Here is a 26,883-nt window from a genome sequence, read left to right on the forward strand (position 1 = left end):
TTGGGCACCTTTTAAAAATTGGTGATAAATACTGATAAACTTTATCATTTTAAAAAGGTCGTGAATGTAGCCCAATCCATCACACAAACCAGCCTCCCATCCATTGACTCTGTCTACACTTTCCGCTGCTTTGGCAAAATAGCCGGCATAATTAAGGACCCCACGCACCCCGGACAGTCTCTCTTCCACCTTCTTCCGTCAAGAAAAAATACAAAAGTCTGCGGTCACGTACCAACCGACTCAAGAACAGCTTCTTCCCTGCTGCCATCAGACTTTTGAATGGACCTACCTTGCATTAAGTTGATCTTTCTCTACACCCTAGCTATGACTACATTCTGCTATACTACATTCTGCACCCTCTCGTTTCCTTCTCTATGAATGGTATGCTTTGTCTGAACAGTGCGCAAGGAACAATACTTCACACTGTATGTTAATACATGTGACAATAATAAATCAAATCAAATTAATTTAGGTTTAACATTTCAATGATCTCATGCTGAATTTGGTTATGCCTTTATTTCCAGGTATAGCATAATATGTTTTTGTCAAAGAAAATTTCCCAAGTTTTGTCCAGTGAACTTTGCGTGCTACAGAGGCTTAAAAATTAACTCTCTTCATATTTAAATGGATTGACTTGAGTTCTGTGCAGGCAGATGGAGGGCCTTGGAGATTCATGTTTAGAATGTGTTTTAGATTATTTTCTCCTTGCTGCCTCATTTTAAGTTTTCGGTCATATTTTGATAGTCCTATGTAACAAACATAGAGAAGGTACATTTCCTCCCCCAGTTTGGTTAATAGACTACTTTGGAGAAATATTTTCAATTATAACTGTAATGCCCTAAATATATTAGGAATTGTGTTTTTTTTCCCCAAAAGCAAGGTGTGGTTTGCACACGTAGATTCAAATGATCACACCAGGTTTTATTGAAAGATTTGTTCTCTGCACTGCACAGAGTACAAACTGAAAATAAAACAGCAGCCTGCAACACCCTAATGACATCACCATCGAGTCATGTGATTAGCTCTTGAAGCAACCTGCAACCCTTTTAAAGATATAACTAACCTAATATTTACAAAGAAATCTGTGTGCAGGGTGGTATCAAGGTGAAAAGAATAAAAAGGATGAGCAAAAAGGATGGGCGGCACGGTAGCACAGTGGTTAGCACTGCTGCTTCACAGCTCCAGGGTCCTGGGTTCGATTCCCGGCTCGGGTCACTGTCTGTGTGGAGTTTGCACATTCTCCTCGTGTCTGCGTGGGTTTCCTCCGGGTGCTCCGGTTTCCTCCCACAGTCCAAAGATGTGCGGGTTAGGTTGATTGGCCAGGTTAAAAATTGCCCCTTAGAGTCCTGGGATGTGTAGGTTAGAGGGATTAGCGGGTAAATATGTAGTGATAAGGGGGTAGGGCCTGGGTGGGATTGTGGTCGGTGCAGACTCGATGGGCCGAATGGCCTCCTTCTGCACTGTAGGGTTTCTATGTTTCAAAGAGTGCAGGACATAATTATAAGAATGAGAAAATGTGTTTGTAAGCAAAAGGCCTGAATTTTCATGAATTTGAAGAGATAGCAGTACCTGGATTCATTTCCAACAGGATCCATTTTCGCCGGTAGGGGAAAGGGGGTCAAGTGTGAATCACACATGGAGGAAACCCAATCTCAGCAGGGCCAGTTCACCTCAGTGCTGATTCAAACACTCCATTTTCACGAGCAAAGGCCTTAACTGACAGTGTGGGTGTTACCAACTTTTAGAGTAAACGTAAATGCTCTTGAAGGACAGAGAATGTCTGTAGAACTGTCCAACTGTGAAGTTATTTAAATCCCCAGCTTCTTAAAAATTAAAAATGCCTGCTTGTTTCAGTGAGAGATTAAAGAAAGCTCAAGCTATGACATTTTTTAAAAACCTCCAGCTTTTAAAGTAGTCTGTCTGTGTCAGTGAGAGTTTAAAAAAAAGCAATCTCGTCTAGCAGTTGCAGTAGACCAGAACTACTGCTCACTTCTAATCTGATTTTTGTTATGGGCTTGATAATATCAATAACACCAACATTCAGCCTCTCACTGTCGGCCTCAGTAACTCACCTCGTGTTTCCAGAAGGCTATGGAGAATGGAGGAAAGAAAGGTTTGCATTTAATTTAGTGCCTTTCACAACCACACAGCCACACTTCAGACAGTAAATTATTTTTGAAGTACAGTTGTAAGACAGGAAATCTGGCAGTCAAATTGAGCACAGCAAGGTCCCACAAACAGAATGATACCGCACTGATTTATTTTAGCGAGATCGCTTTGGGGAATAAATGTGGTCCAGGACCTCAAACTCTCCAGCTCTTCTTCCCAAATGTTCCCATGGGGTTTTCTGTGGCCATCGGACCGTGCAGGCATTTCATCCAAAGAGGTCACCTCCCTCCACACTGCACTGCAGTGTCAGACCAGAGTTTGTGCATAGATTTCAGGGGTGCAATTTGAACCCAAGACCTTCTGACTCAGAGAGCAGAATGCTACCCGCTGAGCCATATTTGACTTTGAGGAGATAATGGGTCCATCTCACCTGGACAGTGTGAGCTCCTCAACTGGAGCCATATGTGAATTCCATTTTCCTAAATGTATTTAGATTCCTCCTTTTAAAATAGTTAAACAATTCACCATTGAATGTTATGATGCTCTGAACAATTTGAGATGCAGTCCTAATTCTGTCCGACTCATTTAAACTGTTTTACTTAAAGTGAGAGCTTTGAGCAAATCTCATAGCACTTCTCATTATGCTGCCATTTGAACAGTAGAATATCAGGTCATCGTTCTTTTGGATTTGGGGAGAACTATAATCTATATGAATAAAGATAGAAAGTGACCTCTTTAAAAAACGTATTGTCCAAACAGAAACTTGCTGCTTTGTGCTGGTGGTACTGTGAAATTTTGGGCATTGCACTTTCTCTCAGTGGGCAGGCTTATCATAGAATCCTACAGCACAGGAGGAGGCCCTTCGGCCCATCAAATCCGCACTGAACACAATCCCATCCAGGCCCTATCCCCATAACCCCATGCATTTACCCTTGTGAGTCCCCCTGACACTAAGGGGCAATTTAGCACGACCAATCCACCTAACCCGCACGTCTTTGGACCATGGGAGGAAACCGGAGTGCCTGGAGGAAACCCACACAGACAATGGAAGAACATGCAAACTCCACACAGACAGTAACCCAAGCCGGAAATTGAACCCGGGTCCCTGGCGCTGTGAGGCAGCAGTGCCAGCCACTGTGCCACCCCTAAAGCTTGCCTGGAACTCTGACCCTGTGCCAGGCCTATAAATTAGTGTGAGAGCAGTGTTGACTGAGACCCCTCTTGGATTGGGATGATTTCGGGAGGGTGACACCGTTACTGTTCCATAATGTCGCCTTGAGACTCTTAATGTATCCTGCTTACCCCTCTCTCTCTCGAAAGCCTGCTTCTGATGGGCAGAGGATTTGCTATAATAATAGAAAATGCTGCATAAACTCAGCATGTCTGGCATGTGGAGAGAGAAATAGAGTTAGTGTTTTGAGTCCAAGTGACACTTTAGAACTTTATTTCAGATTTCCGGCACCTGCAGTATTTTGCTTTAATTTTAGAGGATATTGATCCTGACTAATGGTTTAACGGGAATGGCTGAATAGATAAACTCACCAGCTTCTGTGCAACACAATAGCAGCACTGATAGCTCTGGGGACATGGCTGGTGCAAAGTTTAGCTTGTTTATGTGAGCAGGTAACTGCTGAGGCAGCAGTGACGGTTTGTCAGTGAGAAACAACTTTTTGCAATGTGTAAGAGACCGGAAGCTGACCACATTGAGTAGGAGCTGTCACCACGAGCAGTATCACTGATTACTTGTGTTGTGCAAAACCCCTCCCTTTTGGCTGCTGTAAATCCCCAGGTACCTGATTTCGGTAAACTGATCAGTAAGAGGGTGTGGCATAGTGAACCATCAGCCAATGGGGCTGTCTCTTCCAAAGCAATCACCTGCGTGGGCAAAGGGAGGGTGGGGCAACAGAGCAAGGCTGCTTGAAGTGCAGAGAATTTACACTAAGCAGTTTATACCAGAACCATGTGTTAAAGGACAAAGGTACATTTATCAAGCAATACTGCTGAGGTGCAAAGGACCCAGCAATAAGAAGCCGATCAGAACTGTTTACAAAGGCGTGTGAACCTGCCAGCTTGTACTCTAGTAGTAAGGTCCATAGCGTGGAATGCCGTGCTGGGAGCCTATCTGAAGTCGCGATTAAATTCATTTTGGATAGACACCTGAGAGTCGGCGCACAGGCGTAGGGTAAGGACCACGTGTGTTCATCAAGCTTCGCGATTGAGATTAAATATCGTTAAATATTTGTTCTTGTGAACAGAGCAGAAAATCTTGTGCTCTTAATGTGAATCAATTTAAAATCAGCACTATGCCCACAACTGCTCGTGTGTTTTACACCCCACATGATTTCTGTTACCGTTGTGATCAGTGCTGCCACTGGGAATTCAGTGAAACCTGAAGGTAGCTGTCCGGAAACATAGCTCAGCTGAATAGTATCATCAATTGTACATTTACAGTACAGTTAAAGCACATGGATTGCAATGTAGATGACAAGACCAGTGCAATAATAGTGATAGTAGAGTTGAATTACAGTATGAATATAATGCAGTTCAATTTTGTGTGGTTTCAGTAAGTAGCTTTTAGTAAAGTTATGGCATAGTTAGATTTGAAGGGGTATGGTGGATAAGTGATTATGTTCCTAGACTTGTAAACCAGAACATTGCACTAAATGATCTGGAGATATCAGTTCATATTCCATCCGACAACTGGAGAATTTATATTGGATTGATTAAGTCTAGCATTACATTGCTAGTGTAGAAACTTATGAATAGTGCATCTTTAGTGAAATAACTTCAAGCGAATCAGATTTTCTTACTACAACGAATAAAGAAGTTGTAGTTAGGTTCTGTAGGGCCTTACATGTCAGGAAAAAAATTAAACAATGTTGAAATACCGTACACTCCAAATTTTATATTTTTAAACAAAATAATCTTCAGTTATACTTAACTCCCGCTCACTGGCTCTCTCTCGCTCTCCCTCCCACTCACTGACTTTCTCTCTCTCCCCCACTCACTGACTCCTCCCACTCTCCTGCCCCCCACTCACTGACTCTGTCCCACTCTCTCCCGCCCCCCACTCACTGGCTCTCTCTCACTGGCGCTCTCTCTCTTTCTCCCCCACTCACTGACTCTCTCCCACTCTCTCCCGCCGCCCCCCCCCCCCCCCACTCACTGGCGCTCTCTCTCTCTCTCTCTCTCTCTCTCTCTCTCTCTCTCTCCCCCCCCCCCCCCCCACGCTCTCTCACTGGCGTTCACCAGCTCCCCCCTCCCCTGCTGTCCCGCTGCCTGTTTTCCCTCTTTCTGTCGGCCTTGTCAGTGCCTTCTGTATCCAGTTCGAAAACAGATTACTGAAGGATTACAGTGGAGTTAGATTACAATGCAGTTATCTTACACCATGGTTACAATTTTTATTTACAGTTGGTGAACAGAATATAATGTGGTACGGTAGTTTGATCACCACATGATTACACTGCAGTTAGATTATAGGTTGTGCTGATCCAGATTTGGAGAGTGGTGGCACTAATGAAAGCTATTTACGGTGATGCACATTAAAGCACATTGGCTTCTGTGTGATCTTTCTTCCGAGAATTGTATTACATCTTTGAGTTGCCGGTGAGTTGAGAAGGTTGTTGCATATTTGTGTTAAGTACTAAGTGATTTGCTTTTAAACCCAAGTGTGGGTTTTTGCAATTAGGAATGTCCAGGTCCCTCAGCTTCTAAACCTGGCATGAACAGATATAAAGTGCTTGGTTCCTGAAGGAATTTTGTAAGTTAAAATGTTATCCCTTTAACGTGGTCAGCGGATTGGAATGTGGGTATTTAAACTGACTGCACCTCTCAGTCGCCTCGTCAGTTTTGTTTCTACCAAGCTGATGAGAGCGAAAGCAGACAATCTGTTTCAGCTGCTTGTCCTCTGCTCAAGTTTCTGCAATAGGGGTCAGCCACAGGAATGTGTCTCCCCTTTGAATCCTGTTCATCACTCTTGAACTCCTTAGACTTTACTCTGAATGGTCCTGAAGTGAAGGTGAGGTTTAGCATTCCGAGTTTTTGAAGCTGAGTTGTAGCAGACATTAGGAAGGGATGACGCTGAGATGAAGCCTGCAGCAAGCACTGCAACGTCCCTCAGCTCGGACCTGTTTTTGCAGGCTGGATATTGGGGCTGCATGGATATAACTTGGTTAAAATTTTACATCTTTAGGTGTGCTCGGGATGAATAGGCAGATGTCAGTCAGGGAAGGGAACATTCCTGTTTCAGCAGAGTCAGGGAATGCTGAATCTTTTCTGCTAGTTTCATGTGAAAACAAATTCCATGCAAACTCCAACAGGTCCAGCCAGCGTAGGGTAATCCTCTCCAAGATCAGTGTTCAGCTTCGGTCAGTTTAATCATCCTGGTTTGGAAAACCTGTGTTCTTTCATTTGCAGTTTCAGTTGAAGGATATCTCAGCACCAAATACCAAACTTCACAGCAGCCAATCTTTCAAATATCTGGTTTTATGTATTCTTTCTGCTTCAATCAGAATTGTGGGTCAGTTACAATATTTCATTTAGAGAAAATATGATATAAAAAAAATATTATTAGGGTTTAATTTAGTGGCAGCGTATAATTCTCAGACTTTGATCAGTGACATTTTATCTGGCTGCCGCTCATGTCGCTTGCTAAAGTGTTTAGAGTCATAGAGGTTTACAGCATGAAAACAGGCTCTTCGGCCCAACTTGCCCATGTCGCCCTTTTTTTTAAAAACCCCTAAGCTAATCCCAATTGCCCGCACTTGGCCCATATCCCTCTATACCCATCGTACCTATCTAACTATCTAAATGTAACTATCTAAATGCTTTTTAAAAGACAAAATTGTACCCGCCTCTACTATACCTCTGGCAGCTTGTTCCAGACACTCACCATCCTCTGTATAAAATAATTGCCCCTCTGGACACTCTTGTATCTCTCCCCTCTCACCTTAAACCTATGCCCTCTAGTTTAGACTCCCCTACCTTTGGGAAAAGATGGTGACTATCTAGCTGATCTGTGCCCCTCATTATTTTATAGACCTCTATAAGATCACCCCTCAGCCTCCTACGCTCCAAAGAGAAAAGTCCTAGTCTATCCAGCCTCTCCTTATAACTCAATCCATCAAGTCCCGGCAGCATCCTAGTAAATCTTTTCTGCACTCTTTCTAGCTTAATAATATCCTTTCTATAATAGGGTGACCAGAATTGCACACATTATTCCAAGTGTGGCCTTACCAATGTCTTGTACAACTTTAACAAGACGTCCCAACTCCTGTATTCAATGTTCTGACCGATGGCCATTCTATCCACCTGTGACTCCACTTTCAAGGAGCTATGAACATGTACCCCCAGACCTCTTTGTTCTGTAACTTTCCCCAACGTCCTACCATTAACTGAGTAAGTCCTGCCCTAGTTTAATCTACCAAAATGCATCACCTTGCATTTGTCTAAATTAAACTCCATCTGCCATTCATCAGCCCACTAGCCCAATTGATCAAGATCCCGTTGCAATTAGAGATAACTTTCTTCACTGTCCACTATGCCACCAATCTTAATGTCATCTGCAAACTTGCTAACCATGCCCCCTATATTCTCATCCAAATCATTAATATAAATGACAAATAACAGTGCACCCAGCACTGATCCCTGAGGCACACCGCTGGTCACAGGCCTCCAGTTTGAAAAACAACTCTCTACAACTACCCTCTGGCTTCTGTCAAGAAGCCAATTTTGTATCCATTTAGATACCTCACCCTGGAGATTTAACCTTATGCAACAACCTACCATGCGGTACCTTGCCAAAGGCCTTGCTAAAGTCCATGTAGACAACATCAACTGCACTGCCCTCATCTACCTTCTTGGTTCCCCCTTCAAAAAACTCAATCAAATTTGTGAGACATGATTTTCCACTCACAAAGCCATGCTGACTGTCCCTAACCAGTCCTTGCGTCTCTAAATGCCTGTAGATCCTGTCTCTCAAAATACCTTCCAACAATTTACCCACCACAAATGTGAGGCTCACTGGCCTGTAGTTCCCAGGCTTTTCCCTGCAGTTCTTTTTAAAGGGCTGCAGGGAAAATGTTTGAATAGGTGGATCTGCTCTTCGACCTCATGTTACCCTGCCATTTAAAAAAAAGTTCTCCATTCTTAAAGTTACAAAGCCAATATGTAGAGCAGATTGGGCATTCCCAGATCCACCTGCTTGCTTGTTCCAAAAAGTAAATTCCAATTGAATCCAAGTCATCAAGATCAAAGCAAATTACTGAAGATACTGGAATCTGCAACAAAAACAGAAAATGCTGGAAAATCTCAACAGGCCTGACAGCATCTGTGGAGAGAGAATAGAGCCAACGTTTCGAGTCTAGATGGCCCTTTGTCAGCTCTGATTACCAACAGCCACGTGCTAGTCAGAGCAAAAATAGCAGAATATATCAGGTGAAGACATGGCTAAAAGACGGTGTGAAGGGGAGGGTTTCAGATTCCTGGGGCACTGGGACCTGTTCTGGGGTGGTAGAACCAGGAAAAACTAGATGGGTTACACCTGGGCAGGACTGGGACTGATGTCCGAAGAGGAGTATTTGCTACAGTGGTTATGGAGAGTATAAACTAAAATGACAGGGGGGTGGGAATCTATGCAAGGAGTCAGCAGAGAAGTAAACAAGGACAAGAACAAAAGACAGAAAGAAGCCTCAGTGAAAACAATATGAACAAGACAAGGAATGTGAAAAAGACAAGCCTTAATGCACAGAGCATTTGCAATAAATTGGATGAATTTATCGTGCAAATAGATGTAAATGGGTATGATATAATCGGGATTACAGAGACATGGCTGCAGGGTGACCAGGGATGAGAATTGAACATCTGAGGGTATTCAGTATTTAGGGAGGACAGACAAAAGAAAAATGCAGTGGTGTTGCATTGCATTGGTTAAAGAGGAAATTAATGCAATGGTGAGGAAGGATATTGACTCTGACGATGTGGAATTCATAGTGGTAGCACTATGAATAGTGGGGCAAAAACGTTAGTGGAGGTTATATTGACCCCAAACTGTAGTGGTGATGTTGTGAATGGCATTGAACAAGAAATTGGAGATGCATGTGATAACGAAACATCTGTAATTATGGGTGACTTTAATCTGCATACAGATTGGGCAAATCGAATTAGTAACAATACTGTAGAGGAGGAATTCCTGGAGTGTATATGGGATGGTTTTCTGGACCTATACATTGAGGAACCAACATTGAGAGAATGAGCCATCCCAGATTGGGTGTTGTGTAATGAGAATGGAATGACTGGCAATCTAATTGTGCGAGACCCCTTGGGGATGAGCAGTCATAATATGATAGAATTCTTCATCGCGATGGAGATTGACATAGTTGATTCTGAGACTAGGGTCCTGAATCTTAATAAAGGAATCTACGATGATTATGAGGTGCAAGTTGACTATGATGGATTGGGAAATGTTAAATAAAGGGATGATGGTGATAGACAATGGCAAACATTCAAAAACAACATGGGTGAACTGCAACAATTGTTTATTCCTGTCTGGCGCAAAAATAAAATGGGACTGTTTTTTATTTGTTCATGGGATGTGCGTCCCTGGCTGGGCCAGCATTTATTGCCCACCCTTAATTACCCATGAACCCAGTGGCTTGCTAGGGCATTTAAGAGTCAGCTGCATTACTATGGATCACATGTAAACCAGACCGGGTAAGGACTCCAGATAAAGATCTTTTGTTTCAATTTGACAAGCATGAGATAGGAACAGCAAAGAGACTTGCCTTTTGAATTGATAGAATCTGTGGAAAGGCAGCTTTTATTTTTTTGGCTTATTGAATGTTTACTTAAAACTGCTATGAATAGTGAGGAAATAACTCAGTAACCTCTTCACATCAACAAACATAATCAGGTAGAGGTGAGGTGCCTGTGAATTTGAAGAAGTTGGATCCTGTGAACTGGAGGGTGATGATCAGAGAGACACAGCACCCCTGTAAGTTTAAATGAATATAGAAATTACATTTGGGAACTTTGGAAGAAGGTTTTGTGGTGAAGAGGGAAATGGGCTTCCAGGAGGGAGAATGACTGTTGAGACTGTCTGTGGGGAAGTTATGGCATTTATTTGATGTACAGTTTTTTTTAGATCTGTGAATTTGGAAGTAATAAATAGTTAACCATTTCTAAAGTAAACTGGCTTTCTCAACACAGTAAGAGTTTTAACAACAGGTTAAAGTCCAACAGGTTTATTTGGTAGCAAATGCCATTAGCTTTCGGAGCCCTGCTCCTTCGTCAGATGGAGCAGATATCCACTCCATCTGACGAAGGAGCAGCGCTCCGAAAGCTAATGGCATTAGCTACCAAATAAACCTGTTGGACTTTAACCTGGTGTTGTTAAAACTCTTACTGTGTTTACCCCAGTCCAACGCCGGCATCTCCACATCATGTTTCTCAACACAAACAGAAGTGAATTGGAAAGAGGGAGTATTTGGAATTGTGCACAGTTTAAAATGTCCCATGGGATAATGTCACACGAAAGAGCCTTTGGAGATCTGGGATAGGAATTGAAAATATCTCTCAAATTCTGTAGAAATGCTCTTGTGCTTTTAATATGTTGAATGTCTTTGGGATCAATCTAACTTTAATTCTGCAAAACCAGCTACAGCTGAATATATAAGCCATATTAACTGGTCCATAAATCCTTTAATTAAACCTTAATAAAGAAACAACTCTCGATAAACAATTAACTCTTAATAACTTATTATCTCTTCAACTTACCTTCTGTGTCATCCAAAAATGACAATTTGCATTTAGAGTGCCTTTAGCATTTCAAGATGTTATACTTATATACCTTATATACAGATGTATACATTCTCTACTTTGCAAACAGGTACATGTTAGAATGATGACTTGATTTCATCTGAGGTCACGTACCAACTGACTCAAGAACAGCTTCTTCCCTGTTGCCATCAGACTTTTGAATGGACCTATCTTGCATTAAGTTGATCTTTCTCTACACCCTAGCTTTGACTGTAACATTCTGCACTCTCTCCTTTCCTTCTCTATGAATGGTATGTTTTGTCTTTATCGTGTGCAAGAAACAATACTTTTCATGTATACTAATACACGTGACAATAATAAATCAAATCAAAAAATCCAGACAGATCTGTGAAATTACACCAATAGTTTCTTGTTTTGCCTTACCTCACTGCTACAGTGTGATAAACAGGATACAGTCAAACCGAGGCACAGGCCCCTGACACGCTACCAGTTGGATCCCTATTTATTTGTTCCAATTTCCCACTTATTTCCCTAAAATCCATGTGCGTTGCCTTATGTGGCGTATCACCTACTACAATCTCAACTTTGCTCAGTTTTGGCCAATGCTGAATGAGGTTTCTGGATGTAAATTTGATCAATTGTTAAGGCGATCAGGGCCTTTGTCTTCTAATTTAATTAAAAACATATTCTATGTCCCAGCTTCTTTTTTTTACTCATTCTCAACTTAGCTTCCTTCTTCCCTTGTCTCAACTGTCTGCTATTGAAACAGAAACACCTCCAGGGCGGAATTTTTCCATCCGCAATCGTAGCGGGTGGGACACGGACCATGCAAAGGTCCGTTGACCTCAGGTGGGATTTTCCGGTCTTTGAACAAAGAAAATTACAGCACAGGAACAGGCCCTCCAAGCCTGCGCCAACCATGCTGCCCGACTGAACTAAAGCCCCCTACTCTTCCGGGGACCATATCCCTCTATTCCCATCCCATTCATGTATTTGTCAAGAAGCCCCTTAAAACACCCCTTGGGGTGAGCATGGCCGAAAAATCCTGCCCCCAGTATTTGGCAGTTTTTCTCCTGCTGCTTTAGAGGATATGTCCGAATTCAACTTTCCTGTAAAACAGGACTGCAATTCCTGAAAAATCATAACGAAAATATTTAATATCACTTGGCACACCTTAGAATTGTTGTTTCATTAGGTGAATTGTGTGTAGAGAGTTGGGTTGACCTTAAATTAGAGCGAAGGCATTATTCGCCAGTGTAAATCATAGAATCCCTACAGTACAGAAGGAGGCCATTCGGCCCATCAAGCCCACCCAGGCCCTATCCCCCATGTATTTACCCTGCTACTCCCCTTGACACTAAGGGGCAATTTAGAATGGCCAATTAACTTAACCCATACATCTTTGGGCGGCACGGTGGCACAGTGGTTAGCACTGCTACCTCACAGCACTAGGGATCCAGGTTCGATTCCCCGCTTGGGTCACTGTCTGTGCGGAGTTTGTACATTCTCCCCGTGTCTGCGTGGGTTTCCTCCAAGCACTGAATGAGCATCTTCAAAACAAAAAAATGGCTTAAATAAAAATTGGAGTTAATAGATGTCGTAACTTGACAAGGGTAGATGAATGTGTTTTGATGCTTAATCTCCTTTACGTACAAAAATATAAAATAAACTGTACAGCATGGGCACAGAATCTGGCGATAGTTGTACATAAGTTCCTCGTGGCTACAATAATGACCCGCGCTACCAGTGACACACCACATCACTTGCGCATGCTCACACTTCCAAAGACATAAGTATACATATTCAAAAGGAAGATGCTTAGTATACCCACTATAACACACACAATATATGCAGCCAAAAATTCAAAACATAATGGGTGGGATTTTATGGCCCTGCTCGGGCGAGACCAGAAATTCCTGCTCAAGTTCAACAGAGATTTCCATTGTCGGACCCTCGTCTGCGCCGATTCCACGGCGGACGAGGTGGTAGAGTTCCAGCCATTAAGTCACAAACTTTCAGATTCTGTATCAATCATTACATTGTGACACACCCTTCCTCTAGGACACCTAACAATTGATTCATACATATATTTCCTTTTATGACATAATCAGACAGTTGATGACTTGTATCCAACCATTTCCTTCAATGTTTTATTTGCCCTTAAGGCGTTATCAACTTTTGAGTGTTTCATCATCGTACTAAATTACCTAGTCTAGTCTGAATACCTAATTACCCTCACGATGACTCCGTCTTTACTTCAGATATAATATCTCCCTGAGTGGATCTCTTAAGATTACTGGGGATGGGAGTAACACTCTCTATGTTGCATAGTTGCTTTAAGGTTACTTCCAGACCTACTCTGCTCAATATCTAAACCAATGTATTAAAAAGTCCACAAGCCTGACTTCCAATTTTAAATTCTATTCTAACCTTAATAATAACACATTTCTTAAATTCCACAGCATTGCCCCATTATAAATCATCAACTTGCAACATTCAGACCATAAACACATTTTGTTTAGTTTCTGAAGTTTTCCTTTAGCATCAGCTGCCACTTACCTCCCAACAGCACGTTGATGAAGGAAAGCACTGGAATAAATATTCACTCAGTCTTACATTTATTTACAGAGTTAAATATCATAAACATGCACCTAATTCGACCACCCTCTGTGCTCAAGTGAAACCTTAGTTAATGTCCATTACCTGCATACAATTAAAATTAATGTAGAATTAACACCTCTTTGGTAGTTAGATTTTAAAAATAGCTGTGGGAGTCCCTCTAACATCGGTACCAGCTAGCCACTCTTCACATTCCCTCGTGACTAGCCTCAATTCATCCTTATGTCCTATCTACAAGGACCTTTTCAATGCAAACCCATCTAAGTGGCAAACTGGTATCTCTGAATAAATTCCAAACACTCCCAATGATCTAACTCTTTGTTTTACCTCTGTTATTAATTTATCCTCAAGTTTATGGCAGCCATCAAAACTTCACAATCATGAGGACCTCTAGTTCTGTTCCCAGCCCATGGTCTTTATTCCATTGTCTAGTCAATTCGAGCTACGACCTCTGCATGTCTTTCAGAACTACTACAAAATTGATCGGTAGCTCTTGACTTCAGAATTCTTGGGATCCTTGATCCTGTTGCAGATAGTGAGGAACATTGTCAGAGGCTACAGAAGGATATAGATAGGCTGGAAATTTGGGCAAGGAAATGGCAGATGGAGTTCAATCCTGATAAATGCGAAGTGATGCATTTTGGTGGGAATAATGTAAGGAGGAGCTACACGATAAATGGAAGAACCATAAAGGGTGTAGAGACGCAGAGGGACCTGGGTGTGCAAGTCCACAGATCTTTGAAGGTGACGTCACAGGTGGAGAAGGTGGTGAAGAAGGCATATGGCATGCTTGCCTTTATAGGACGGGGCATAGAGTATAAGAGTTGGGGTCTGATGTTGCAGATGTATAGAACGTTGGTTCGGCCGCATTTGGAATACTGCGTCCAGTTCTGGTCGCCACACTACCAGAAGGACGTGGAGGCTTTGGAGAGAGTACAGAGGAGGTTTACCAGGATGTTGCCTGGTATGGAGGGGCTTGGTTATGAGGAGAGATTGGGGAAACTGGGGTTGTTCTCCTTGGAAAGACGGAGGATGAGGGGAGACTTAATAGAGGTGTATAAAATTATGAAAGGCATAGATAGGGTGAACGGTGGGAAGCTTTTCCCCGGGTCGGTGGTGACGTTCACGAGGGGTCATAGGTTCAAGGTGAAGGGGGGGGGGAGGTTTAACACAGATATCAGAAGGACATATTTCACACAGAGGGTCGTGGGGGCCTGGAATGTGTTGCCGGGCAAGGTGGTGGAGACGGACACACTGGGAACGTTTAAGACTTATCTAGACAGCTATATGAACGGAGTGGGAATGGAGGGATACAAAAGAGTGGTCTAGTTTGGACCAGGGAGCGGCGCGGGCTAATTGTTCCTTGTTTCTCGTGGAAGTGGAAATGACTAGGGTTGGGAAGCATTTTCCGATCAGGGCCATTGTGATCTCCTGGACTCGTTTCGATCGCCTCAGGGGGTCGGAGAGGAATTTCCCAGATTTTTTTTTCCCCATATTGGCCCTGGGGTTTTTCACTCTGGGTTTTCGCCTCTCCCTGGAGATCACATGGTCTGGAATGGGGGGGTGGGGGTGAGTTAATAGGTTGTAATGAACAAAGCATCGTAGCTGTGGGGGACAGCTCGGTGGATAGGATATTGGTATGTAGATAGGCTGGAAAATTGGGCGGGGATCCTGGATTCAGGATTCAATCCTGGACCGGGGAGCGGCGCGGGCTTGGAGGGCCGAAGGGCCTGTTCCTGTGCTGTATTGTTCTTTGTTCTTTGTTCTCTGGCTGGCCTGTTAAATGCCCAGATAGAACAGGATATGACAGGCTGTTCCTAAAAGAGGCTATGCTGGGCTCTCATCAGCTCTCCATTAGTGGCTGAGAGCCCCGTCACCTCCACAAGACTCCAGCTCAAGATTTTGGAATTGATTATGTTCAGAACCGTAACAGTTTGTTTCCCTATGACCCACCCTTTCATAATATACCAAATCCCTTGAATTGAATTCTGTCTCGGGTGGCCTTGTATGATCTCTCTGGGCTCTATGAATTTTCTACAAGATCTTAACCTGATGAAAGGCCATCTTCCTGCATTTAAAACATTCAAATGTGCAGAAAAATTGAACTAATTAAAGTACCTTCCTGTGTCGGAGAACAATGGCAAAGAACAGAAGGCAAGTTGGGATTTTGCCTGTAGACTACTTGTAGTAGGAACTGTTGTGGTGGACTTTGTACTAACCATAGGAGACTCAAGGACAGGAGCAGCATTCTCCTCTAATATAGCCCTCACAGAGAGAGCACTTGAATATTGCGCTCTCAGGTAGATAACACCAATACAGCTCTCTCAGGTAGTCACAATTACACACTGTTTAATCAGTATCCAGAACACTGTTTGATTTCCAATTTTGTATTATTAAACTTTTCGCCCTGAAGCAGGACTGTTATCTCTTCCTAGCTGGAGATTATCTGCTTTGATGTAAACAATCAAGGCTTTGTTGGAGAGTTCTTGCTGATCTCAGATCCTTGGGGTGTGTAAAGTTCACTCAAGGTATAAACATTTAAGAGTAATTGCTAGTTAAAACCACTTTTTCCTAAACCTATTCATTTACCCCAGCAGTACTAGGCCTTCCAACCATCAGGAGTGATTTTTTTTTGTATAAAATCCCATGACTTTGGAACAAATCGGACTTTCCCCATTGACACAAAGAATAGAGAACGTAATGACTGCCAGATATTTGATGCAAAAATCTCAACAATGGAAGAGTTAGAGACGGGCAGAAGGAAGATGAATGCTGCTTGAACAGATCAGGCCATCACATCAACAGACAGAATTTGAACAGTTATAAAAAGTGAATGAATCCCAGGAATGCCCTAGAAATAGTTAATAAGTGGTTCAGTATGACCTCAAGTTTCATTATGCAATGAACTACCTAAAGCAAACAGGCAAGGCCTTTGAAATAACACATGACACAGGAAACTGAAAAAGAGAGTGAAGATAATGATGCTTCTGAACAAATTGTACTGGTCACAAGGAGTTTTAATTCTGTGATGAATGTATTAGTCGCTGACTCGTTTAATTGTGGAGTACTAGATAGTAATTGCACTTTGGCAGTATTGAAGTAGATTGACTCAAATGTTAAATAAAAATAGAAAATGCTGACAGGCCAGATACTGGAATTTTACCATCCCACCCCCACAGGAATTGGAGTAGGTGAGGGGCGAACAAGGAAAGGTCAGTTGACCTCAGGTGGGATTTTGCGGTTTCGGGATGAGTGAGACAGAAGATCCTGCTCCATCTGTGGAGAGAAACAGAGTCTACTGTTCAACATTTTAAAAACTGGGAACTGTTGGAGATAGGGTAGAAGATAGGAGACATTGAAGGATGGAACAGTTAGTCTTCCAGAGCTGAAGAAAATGGTGATGGGGCAAGAGAAGAAGCAAAAATGTGCCTGGAGTAGGTGCTGCTGACCAAAGGCAAAAATAAGAGAAAAGGAGGGAAATAAGGGAAATGAAGCGCATCTGTATTTACAATCCCATATAAAATAGCTGGAATAGGCATTTTATAAAAACTGATGTCATCTCTAATGAAATGCCTATGCTGTTGAGTGAACTTTCTACGGAAAAGGCACAAATAAAACTTAACATGCAGCATGATACGGCAATTGTTTTTAGCAAGTCAGTGAATACACAATATGAGTCAGGACTGGCTTATTGTACCACCTTATCAGAACGCAATGTTTCTCGTTAAGAGTATTAGGCAGATATAAATGGCACTGATGAGAAGAATCAGAAAGGAAAGAAAGCATCGTCTTAAAATTTCAGAAATAATTTGTTCATACTCCTTGTTCAAAGTATAAAAATTCTGCTAAAGGTGCAGGGTGGTTGATGAAGAATATTCAAGGCTAACAGAAGAGTTTGGGTAAGAGTTGTGAAATCTGTAAAAGGTATTGGAGCATGCCACCCCATCCATAAGCTTTCCATAGACATGTGACTTAGTTGCCATTGATCTAAAGTTGTGGGACCAAAATAAATATTTCCATTCTACATCTTTCTGTCGTAATACATAATAAAAGAAACGTGGTTAGCAATGGAATGCCACACAAAATTTCAGCTGATTAACCGAATGCTGCCTGACCGGATGAGTATTTCCATGTTTTCTATCTTTAACATTTGAACCAATTTGTTCCAATACTGTCGAAGTGCAATTGCTATCTAGCACTGTACAGTTAAAGAAGTCAGAGACTAACTAATTCATCACTCCTTGTTGCTAGCATAATTTGTTCAGATTCATCAGTATCTTCATTCTCTTCGTCTTAGAGTTTTGTGTGTCATTTGAAGGGCCTTGCCTGCCTCCTTTGGGTATTTCATTACATAATGATACCTCTGGTCATACTGAACCACTCATTACGTATTCCTTGGCACTCCTGGGATTAATTCACTTCTTATTGCTGTTTAAATTCTGTCTTCTGAAGTGAAAGCCAGATCTGCTCAAGCAATATTTTCTGTCGGTCTTTAACTTTTCCATTGTATTTTCCAGTATCTGGTAGACATTAAGTTATCTATTCTTTGTGTCAATGGGGAAAGTTTGAGTTGTCCCACAAAGACAAAAGGAAATGATAGTTTCCCCAGGAATGTTATCACGGCAGCAGTCTCCTGATCCAACAGGGTAGTCTCCTGTAAGAACCAAATAGCAGTTAGAACTAGGAGCCTGTTCATACGAGACACAATAGCACAAATCAGCAATTTAAATGCTTGTACCAATCCAAGTGGTCACAGTCTTTTAAACAACCTGTTAAAGGCACATGATATATTTCTCCATCGTCATTTGATCTGTTTTCCAAAATCTATCAAAGTTTCATCATTTTTTTGGGGAACTTAACAGATCTGGTGTAGACACAATAAGCCAAATAGCCTCTTTCTGTGACGCAACACTTTTGTGATCATCTTCCTTATAAATTTCATCCAAGAACTATAATGGAATATCCAAACTTTAATCACTGTCCAACTGGCAGGCATCCACCTGACTATATACCTTCCTTCTGAATTTACTTCTTTCAGGAAGTGCCAACACCAACGCTATTTCTTGTTTCCTATTGTTATGAACAATGTAGAATTTTTAAGTGTGTGTGTGGGTTAAGAATGGTAAAAATGATTTCAGTTCCATTTTGTTTATGAACCATGGTTTCCAAGAGTATGGATTGTGACTAAAAGGTTTCCGGTCTTTTGAGTTTATTTGTATGTAAACATTTTTAATGAGGTCTTAGAAGACCTGAATTTAAAGATTTGGGTTAAATGGGGTTTGAAGTTCAGTGGTTCCGGAGAAACAAAATACAAAGTGGAAAAAACTTAACTGTTTCCTAGCAACAGTGATCTAGTAATGCTGACACAGAAAAAGTCAGGAGTTGCGAGGGAGCAAGTTTAGAGTGTGTGTGTAACAGTGAGAAGACAGGGATTTTTAATCTTTCTGAGAGAAAGAGAAACTACAGGGCTATTTGGACAGTAGTTAACTCAATGATTTATGGTACTTAGGAAAGTGATCGGTTTAGTGGAGATTCTGCTGGAAGCCTGAGGTTAGGGAATCTTTTTGCTCTGCAGTTGAAGAAACCAAGTTTAGAATGAGGTTTTTGGGTGCTTAGAGAGAGATAAGAATTGGGCAAGAAGCATCAAGTGAATGCTCAGGAATTCACTGTAAGAAAACCATTTACAACTGTGCCAGTCTCAAGCAAGAAGCCTTTGTGTCAAGTTAGTGGCAATTCTTCACTGCTTTATGTGTCTGTAAAGGAATAGTGCGAGTTGAACAGTCTTGTGTTTGTACTGAGATCTTTCCAATCTTTGTGTCTGGTGTCATATAATTCACTTAATTGTTTTAAGCAATATGTTATTCCTTGTGTTAAAAATTAATCATGATATGGAGATGCCGGCGTTGGACTGGGGTAAACACAGTAAGAGTTTTAACAACACCAGGTTAAAGTCCAACAGGTATTTGCTACCAAATAAACCTGTTGGACTTTAACCTGGTGTTGTTAAAACTCTTACTGTATGAAGAATTAATCAGCAGACTTTTGAGAATTCATTCAGTAACTGACCTCCATGCATCACGCTAGCTCTGACTTGTCCACGATTAACATCAACTGGGATCAGAATAGTAAGGACATAACCATGTCTATATATACTCCATGTTCTATACCCAAACTGGCCCCCCGTGACAGGTTCTATATCTCCACTTTTGCATATTTTCTCTACTCATTCCTCTATTGTTCACTCCAGTCCAGCTGCACAGGTACAGCAGCTATTGCAGGAGGCTGTAGTCCAGCCATGTCTTCCAGCTTCTTGATAAAACAATCCAAAACTAACATCAGTCACCTCCGAGACACCACCTTTACCCACTTGATTATCAAAGAATCTTGTTAATTGGGATTAATTGATCAAAGGTTTACATTGCTGTAAAACCAAAATATACTGAATTTTTCTCTTTGCTTTTGTTCCAGTTTCAAAAAAGCACGGCAAGCTCATCACCTTCCTGCGCACCTTCATGAAGTCACGGCCAAGCAAGCAGAAGCTGAAACAGCGCGGAATCCTGAAGGAGCGTGTGTTCGGCTGTGACCTGGGCGAACACCTGCTCAACTCTGGTCATGATGGTAAGGTTCAAAGTGCAGGAGTTACATGGTGAAGTTTATATAGCAAATATTTTACTGGTAACTGCCATTCTGTTGTGTGTCCTTCGTGTTGCTGTTGAATTCCAGCTGTCTTCTGAGATTCTGCATGAGGGACACGTTGCAGTTAATCTGTGCTGTGGATTCTGGTATCTGTGTTTCATACAGGTGAATGTTCACTCTGGAAAATGTTTATGTGTTCATCATAGAATCATAACAACACAGAACAAAACCATTCTGTCTGTTGTGTCCATGCTGGCTCTCAGCAAGAGGGTGGCACAGTGGCTAGCACTGCTGCCTCACAGTGCCAGCGACCCGGGTTCGATTCCCAGCTTGGGTCACTGTCTGTGTGGAGTTTGCACGTTCTCGCCATGTCTGCATGGGTTTCCTCCCACATTCTGAAAGACGTGTTGGTTAGATGCATTGGTTAGGTGCATTGACCCGAACAGGTGCTGCAGTGTGGCGACTAGGGGAATTTCACAGTAACTTCATTGCAGTGTTAATATAAGCCTACTTGTGACTAATAAATAAACTTTAATTAACTTTTTCAACTAGCCCCATTGCACTGCACTTGCCCCATAACCTTCAAATATTTTCTCCCTGAATTCTTAGCCAACTCCCTTTTGAAAACCATAATTGCATTCACTTCCATCACTCTTCTGGCAGTATATTCCAAATCCTAAATTGCTTAATTTTTTTTCCTCGTGTCACCGTTAGTTCTTTGGCCAATCATCAATTATCCTAAATTGGGACTGTGTGCTTCTTGATCCTTCCACCAATGGGAATAATCTCTCTCTCTCTCTATCTATTCTGTCCAGACTTGGACTTTAGACCTAGTTCTTCTGGTTCCATGCAGGAAAATGGACAGTCAGACTCTGCCACTGGCCCTGGTCCATCACAGTCTCTTTCACTGCATTCAGGTAGTGTCCTATTCTTTGAGGTCCTCTTTAAATGTACTTCTCCAGGTCTTCTTTAGCTGGCCCTGTCTTCTTTTTCCATTTAGTTGTGTTCATTTTACTGCCTCCCTGGCAGGACATATGAACAGGAAGTGAAATACATGTCCTGCCAGACACTCTCCATCACAATGTCCTGCCTTTGATGTCTATGCATCCTCATTTGTCTCTCCTGAAGTACTACTTCATGGCTTTATCCAACCTTCTTTACTTGGCATCATAATTTTGTCTTTGCTCAGTGATCTTTTCCAGGTCTCTCTTTCCCTTTGCCAGTTTTCTTTTACCAATGAATTTGCGCATTGGGTCAATTTGATGGTGAGTTCTAAAATCTTCATACTTTCTTTTGTAGATTTTTTACTGTTCCTTGATTTTGCCCAACCTCACATCAGTACCTTGCGATCATAAAAACAAAATACTGCCTGCAGATGCTGGAATCTGAAACAAAAACAGAAAAATGCTGGAAAATCTCAGCAGGCCTGGCAGCATCTGTGGAGAGAGAAAATAGAGTTCACGTTTTGAGTTTCTCTGACTCTTCGTCAAATCTTGCTATCACAGCTGGGTGCCTCATCCAGCTTGTCCTGCAATTGGTGGTTGAATTCATCTTTCTGTGTCTGTCTCCCTTGGTGCGTGAACTTGCACGGATGGCAGTGATTTTGGCGTGCATACCTTGTGTGAAATCTGGTGGTGATGACATGATGGTTATTAGCTTTCATCTAACTAATGTCAGAGCTGTATATCTGTTGAGTATGAGGCCAATTCCATGGATGTGATTTTCTTGCCCAGAGTGCAGGGTCATTACGCCCTCGATGCTGATTTATTTTTATTCTGGACACCATATTGTGCTGATTCCCAAGATGTCGACAGGTCCTCATCTCCCGCAGAACCTGAGAATCTTCCCATGATGGAAGAGTGTTGAGACTTTCCAAATGCCTGTTCTGGTGATGTTTTTGGCATTGAAAATTGGGCTTGACATGAATCAGACCTCCTTTCGCCTTTCATCCAGTCCCATCATACGTACATCCTCATATGTGCTGTCCTTCCTTTGCTCGGGTTTACTGGTATGGCGGCTACTTGCCAATTGGTGATGTGCTTTTTACAGGGTGACGGTCCAGGCTTGGGACTGGTTTCGACAGAATTAGACTCCATCAAGACCCCTCATAATTTTAAAACATTTCTATCAAGATTCTCCTCTAAGGAAACAATTCCAGCTTCTTCAATCTATCGCATAACTATAGTCTTTCATCCATGGAACCATATTCATGAAAACTGGTGTTTATTTCAGGTTTATCATAACTTCTTGCTTTGTCTGCATTTATAAAGCCCTGATGTGGAAATGTCGACGTTGGACTGGGGTAAACACAGTAAGGAGTCTAACAGCACCAGGTTAAAGTCTAACAGGTTTATTTGGTAGCAAATAAACCTGTTGGACTTTAACCTGGTGTTGTTAGACTCCTTACTGTTTATAAAGCGCAGCATCCTTTTTAACCAATTTCTCAAACTGCCTTGCCACCTTTAATGATCCCCAGATATTTGGCCCCTAGGTCTCTCTGTTAGTGAATGCACCCTTTGTTGTACCCTTTAGTGCATATTACCTCTTCTCATTCTTCCTTACAAAATATATAATTTTTCACTTGTCTTCAATAAATTTCATCTGCCACATATCCGGCTATTTTATCAGCCTGTCTATATCTTTGTCTCGTCACTGGACACAGGTGAGGTCCCAGAGGATTGGAGGATAGCTAATGTGGTCCTGTTATTTAAGAAGGGTAGGAAGGATAACCCGGGAAATTATAGGCCGGTGAGCTTGACGTCCGTGGTCGGGAAGTTGTTGGAGAGGATTCTTAGAGATAGGATGTATGCGCATTTAGAAAGGAATAAACACATTAACGATAGTCAGCATGGTTTTGTGAGAGGGAGGTCATGCCTCACTAACCTGGTGGAGTTTTTTGAAGAAGTGACTAGAATGGTTGATGAGGGAAGGTCCGTGGATGTCGTCTATATGGACTTTAGTAAAGCGTTTGACAAAGTACCTCATGGTAGATTGGTGCAAAAGGTTGGATCTCATGGGATAAAGGGGGAGGTGGCTAGATGGGTGGAGAACTGGCTTGGTCACAGAATAAGAAGTCTCACAACACCAGGTTAAAGTCCAACGGGTTTATTTGGTAGCAAATACCATAAGCTTTCGGAGCTCCGAAAGCTTATGGTATTTGCTACCAAATAAACCTGTTGGACTTTAACCTGGTGTTGTGAGACTTCTTACTGTGTTTATCCCAGTCCAACGCCGGCACCTTTACATCTTGGTCACAGAAGACAGAGGGTGGTAGTGGAAGGGTCTTTTTCCGGCTGGATGCCTGTGACTAGTGGTGTTCCACAGGGCTCTGTATTGGGACCTCTGCTGTTTGTGATTTATATAAACGATCTGGAAGAAGGTGTAACTGGGGTGATCAGTAAGTTTACGGACGACAAGAAAATGGCTGGACTTGCAGATAGTGAGGAACATTGTCAGAGGCTACAGAAGGATATAGATAGGCTGGAAATTTGGGCAAAGAAATGGCAGATGGAGTTCAATCCAGATAAATGCGAAGCGATGCATTTTGGTAGAACTAATGTAGGGGGGAGCTATACGATAAATGGCAGAACCATAAAGGGTGTAGATACGCAGAGGGACCTGGGTGTGCAAGTCCACAGATCCTTGAAGGCGACGTCACAGGTGGAGAAGGTAGTAAATAAGGCATATGGCATGCTTGCCTTTATACGACGGGGCATAGAGTATAAAAGTTGGAGTCTGATGTTGCAGTTGTATAGAACATTGGTTCGGCCGCATTTGGAATACTGTGCCCAGTTCTGGTCGCCACACTACCAGAAGGACGTGGAGGCTTTAGAGAGAGTGCAGAGGAGGTTTACCAAGATGTTGCCTGATATGGAAGGGCTTAGTTATGAGGAGAGATTGGGTAAACTGGGGTTGTTCTCACTGGAAAGACGGAGGATGAGGAGTGACCTAATAGAGGTGTATAAAATTATGAAAGGCATAGATAGGGTGAACGGTGGGAAGCTTTTTCCCAGGTCGGTGGTGACGTTCACGAGGGGACATAGGTTCAAGGTGAGGGGGGAGAGCTTTAACACGGATATCAGAAGGACGTATTTTACACAGAGGGTGGTGGGGGCCTGGAATGCGCTGCCGGGCAAGGTGGTGGAGGCAGACACACTGGGAACATTTAAGACTTATCCAGATCGCCACATGAACGGCGTGGGAATGGAGGGATACAAAAGAATGGTCTAGTTTGGACCAGGGAGCGGCGCGGGCTTGGAGGGCCGAAGGGCCTGTTCCTGTGCTGTATTGTTCTTTGTTCTATCCTTGTGAAGTCTACTATCCTCATGTTTTGCCATGTTTTGTGTCATCTACAAATATTGAAATTGTGCCCTAACACCTTAAAGTCCAGGTCATTAATAGAAAAGCAATGATCTGAGTATCGATTGTTGTGGAATCCTACAGTCCAACTTCTTCCAGTCCAAAAAAATAATCCTTCACCACCACTCAGTTTCCTGTTACTCAGCCAACTTCATGTCCATGCTGCCACTGTTCCTTTTATTCCATGAGTTTTGACTGGTTCTATAGCAAGTGCTCTAAGTTCTATAGCAAGCTGGTCCTATAGCACTTTATCAAAAGCTTTTTGGAAGTCCTTGATTGTGTCGCCCTCATCGACTCTTTCAGTTTCCTTTTTGAAAATCTCTAAATAAGTTAGTTAAATGCAATTTGCCCATAATAAACCTTGGCTTAATTACTCCAAACTGCTCTAAGTGACTGTTAATTTTGTTTTGGATTATTGTTGTTAAAAGCTTTCCCACCACTGAGGCTGGGTAGATGTCAATGTTGTAACTGTTCTGGAAAAACTTGACTAGTGACGCAGCAAGTTCTGGCGCACGCACCTTCAGCAGCATTGTGGAATATTGTCAGAGTCCATAGCCTTTGCAGTACCCAGTGCCTTCAGCCGGTGGAGTAAATCGAGTTGGTTGAAGACTGGAATCTGTGATGCTGGATGGATCATCCACTTGACACTTCTGGCTGAAGATTGTTGCAAATGCTTCAGCCAAATGCTTCAAACCAAAGATGTGCGGGCTAGGTTGATTGGCCATTCTAAATTGCGCCTTAGTGTCCCAGGATGCATAGGTTAGAGGGATTAGTGGGTAAATATGTAGGGATAGGGCCTGGGTGGGATTGTGGTTGGTGCAGACTAGATGGGCCGAATGGCCTCTTTCTGCACTGTAGAATTCTATGATTCTTATCTTTTGCATTGATGTGCTGGGCTCCACCACCAGTGAGTGGTTTAAATTATTCACCCCCATTCACAACTGGATGTCACAGGATGGCAGAGCTTTGACCTGATCCATTGGTTGTGGGATCACTTAGCTCTGTCTAACAAGTGCAGCTGTTTGGCATGCAAGTCGTCCTGAGTTGTAAATTCACCGATTGACACAATTTTTAGCAATGCCAGATGTTGCTCCTGGAATGTCCTCCTGCACTCTTCATTGTACCGGGATTGATCACTGGCTTGGTGGTAATGATAGAGTGGGGATATGCCAGGCCATGAGGTTACACACTGTGGTTGAGTACAATTCTGCTGCTGCTGATGGCCTTATGGATGCCCAGTCTTGAGTTTCTCGATCTGTTCGAAGTCTATGAAATCGCCCTGGAAATATTGGATCCATTAGTGGTTATCTTCCAAAATTCTATAAACTCTGGAGCAGTTCCTACAGATTGAAGAGTGGCCAATGTAACCCCACTATTTGAAAAGGTAGAATTACAGACCAGATAGCTTGACGTCAGTAGTGGGAAGATCATAAAATCCCTCCGGTGCAGAAGGAGGCCATTCAGCCCATTGAGTCTGCACCGACAGAATCCTAGCAATGCTAGAGTCTATTATAAAAGACATGATAACAGAATATTTGGAAAGCATTAATGGGATTGGACAAAACCAGCGTGGGTTTATGAAAGGCACATCACGTTTAACAAATCTATTGGAGTTTTTGAGGATTTGTAGAACCAGTAGATGTGGTGTATTTGGACTTGCAGACGTTTTTTGATAAGGTCCCTCATAAGAGGATTAGTGGACAAAGTTAAAGCACATTGGATAAGTGGTAATGTATTAACATAGATTGAGAATTGGCGACACAGAGGAAACAGAGAGTGGGAATAAACGGGTCTTGTTCCGAGGGCAGGCAGTGACCAGTGGGGTACCGCAGGGATCAGTGCTTGGGCCCCAGCTATTCACGATATATATAAATGACCTGGATGAGGGAACCAAATGTAACATTTCCAAGTTTGCTGACAAAACACAACTGGGCGGAATTGTGAGTTGTGAGGATCACACAAGGAGGCTTCAAGGTGGTTTAGTAAGTGGGCAAACACGTGCAGTATAATGTGACTAAATGTGAAGTTATACACTTTGTTGTGAAAAATAGAAAGTAGGAGTATTATTAAAATGGTAATATATATTGCGAAATGTGGGTGTACAAAGGGACCCGGGGTCCTTGTACATCAGTGAATGAAAGTGGAGAGACAGGTGCAGCAAGCAGTTAAGAAGGCAAATGGTATGTTGGCCTTCATTGCAAGAGGATTTGAGTTCAGATGTAGGGATGGCTTATTGCAATTATACAGGGCCTTGGTGAGACTACACCTGGAGTATTGTGTGCAGTCTTGGTCTCCTTATCTAAGAAAAGATGTTCTTGCCATAGAGGGAGTGGAGCGAATGTTCACTAGGCCGATTCAGGGGTTGGCGGGACCCTCCTGTGAGGA

The 26,883-nt window shown here is 42.4% G+C and overlaps 1 protein-coding gene across 1 annotated transcript in view; it reads left to right on the top strand.

Annotated features, from left to right (window-relative positions):
* Positions 1-26,883, top strand: part of LOC144480062 (rho GTPase-activating protein 32-like) — a 159,999-nt gene that overhangs the window by 49,356 nt on the left and 83,760 nt on the right. The window contains exon 5 of the mRNA XM_078199235.1: positions 19,972-20,121. Coding sequence (XP_078055361.1) covers positions 19,972-20,121 — 150 coding nt within the window. The remainder of the gene's footprint in view (positions 1-19,971; positions 20,122-26,883) is intronic.

The sequence above is a fragment of the Mustelus asterias genome, chromosome 27 (assembly GCF_964213995.1).
Source record: "Mustelus asterias chromosome 27, sMusAst1.hap1.1, whole genome shotgun sequence".
Classification (NCBI taxonomy): domain Eukaryota; kingdom Metazoa; phylum Chordata; class Chondrichthyes; order Carcharhiniformes; family Triakidae; genus Mustelus; species Mustelus asterias.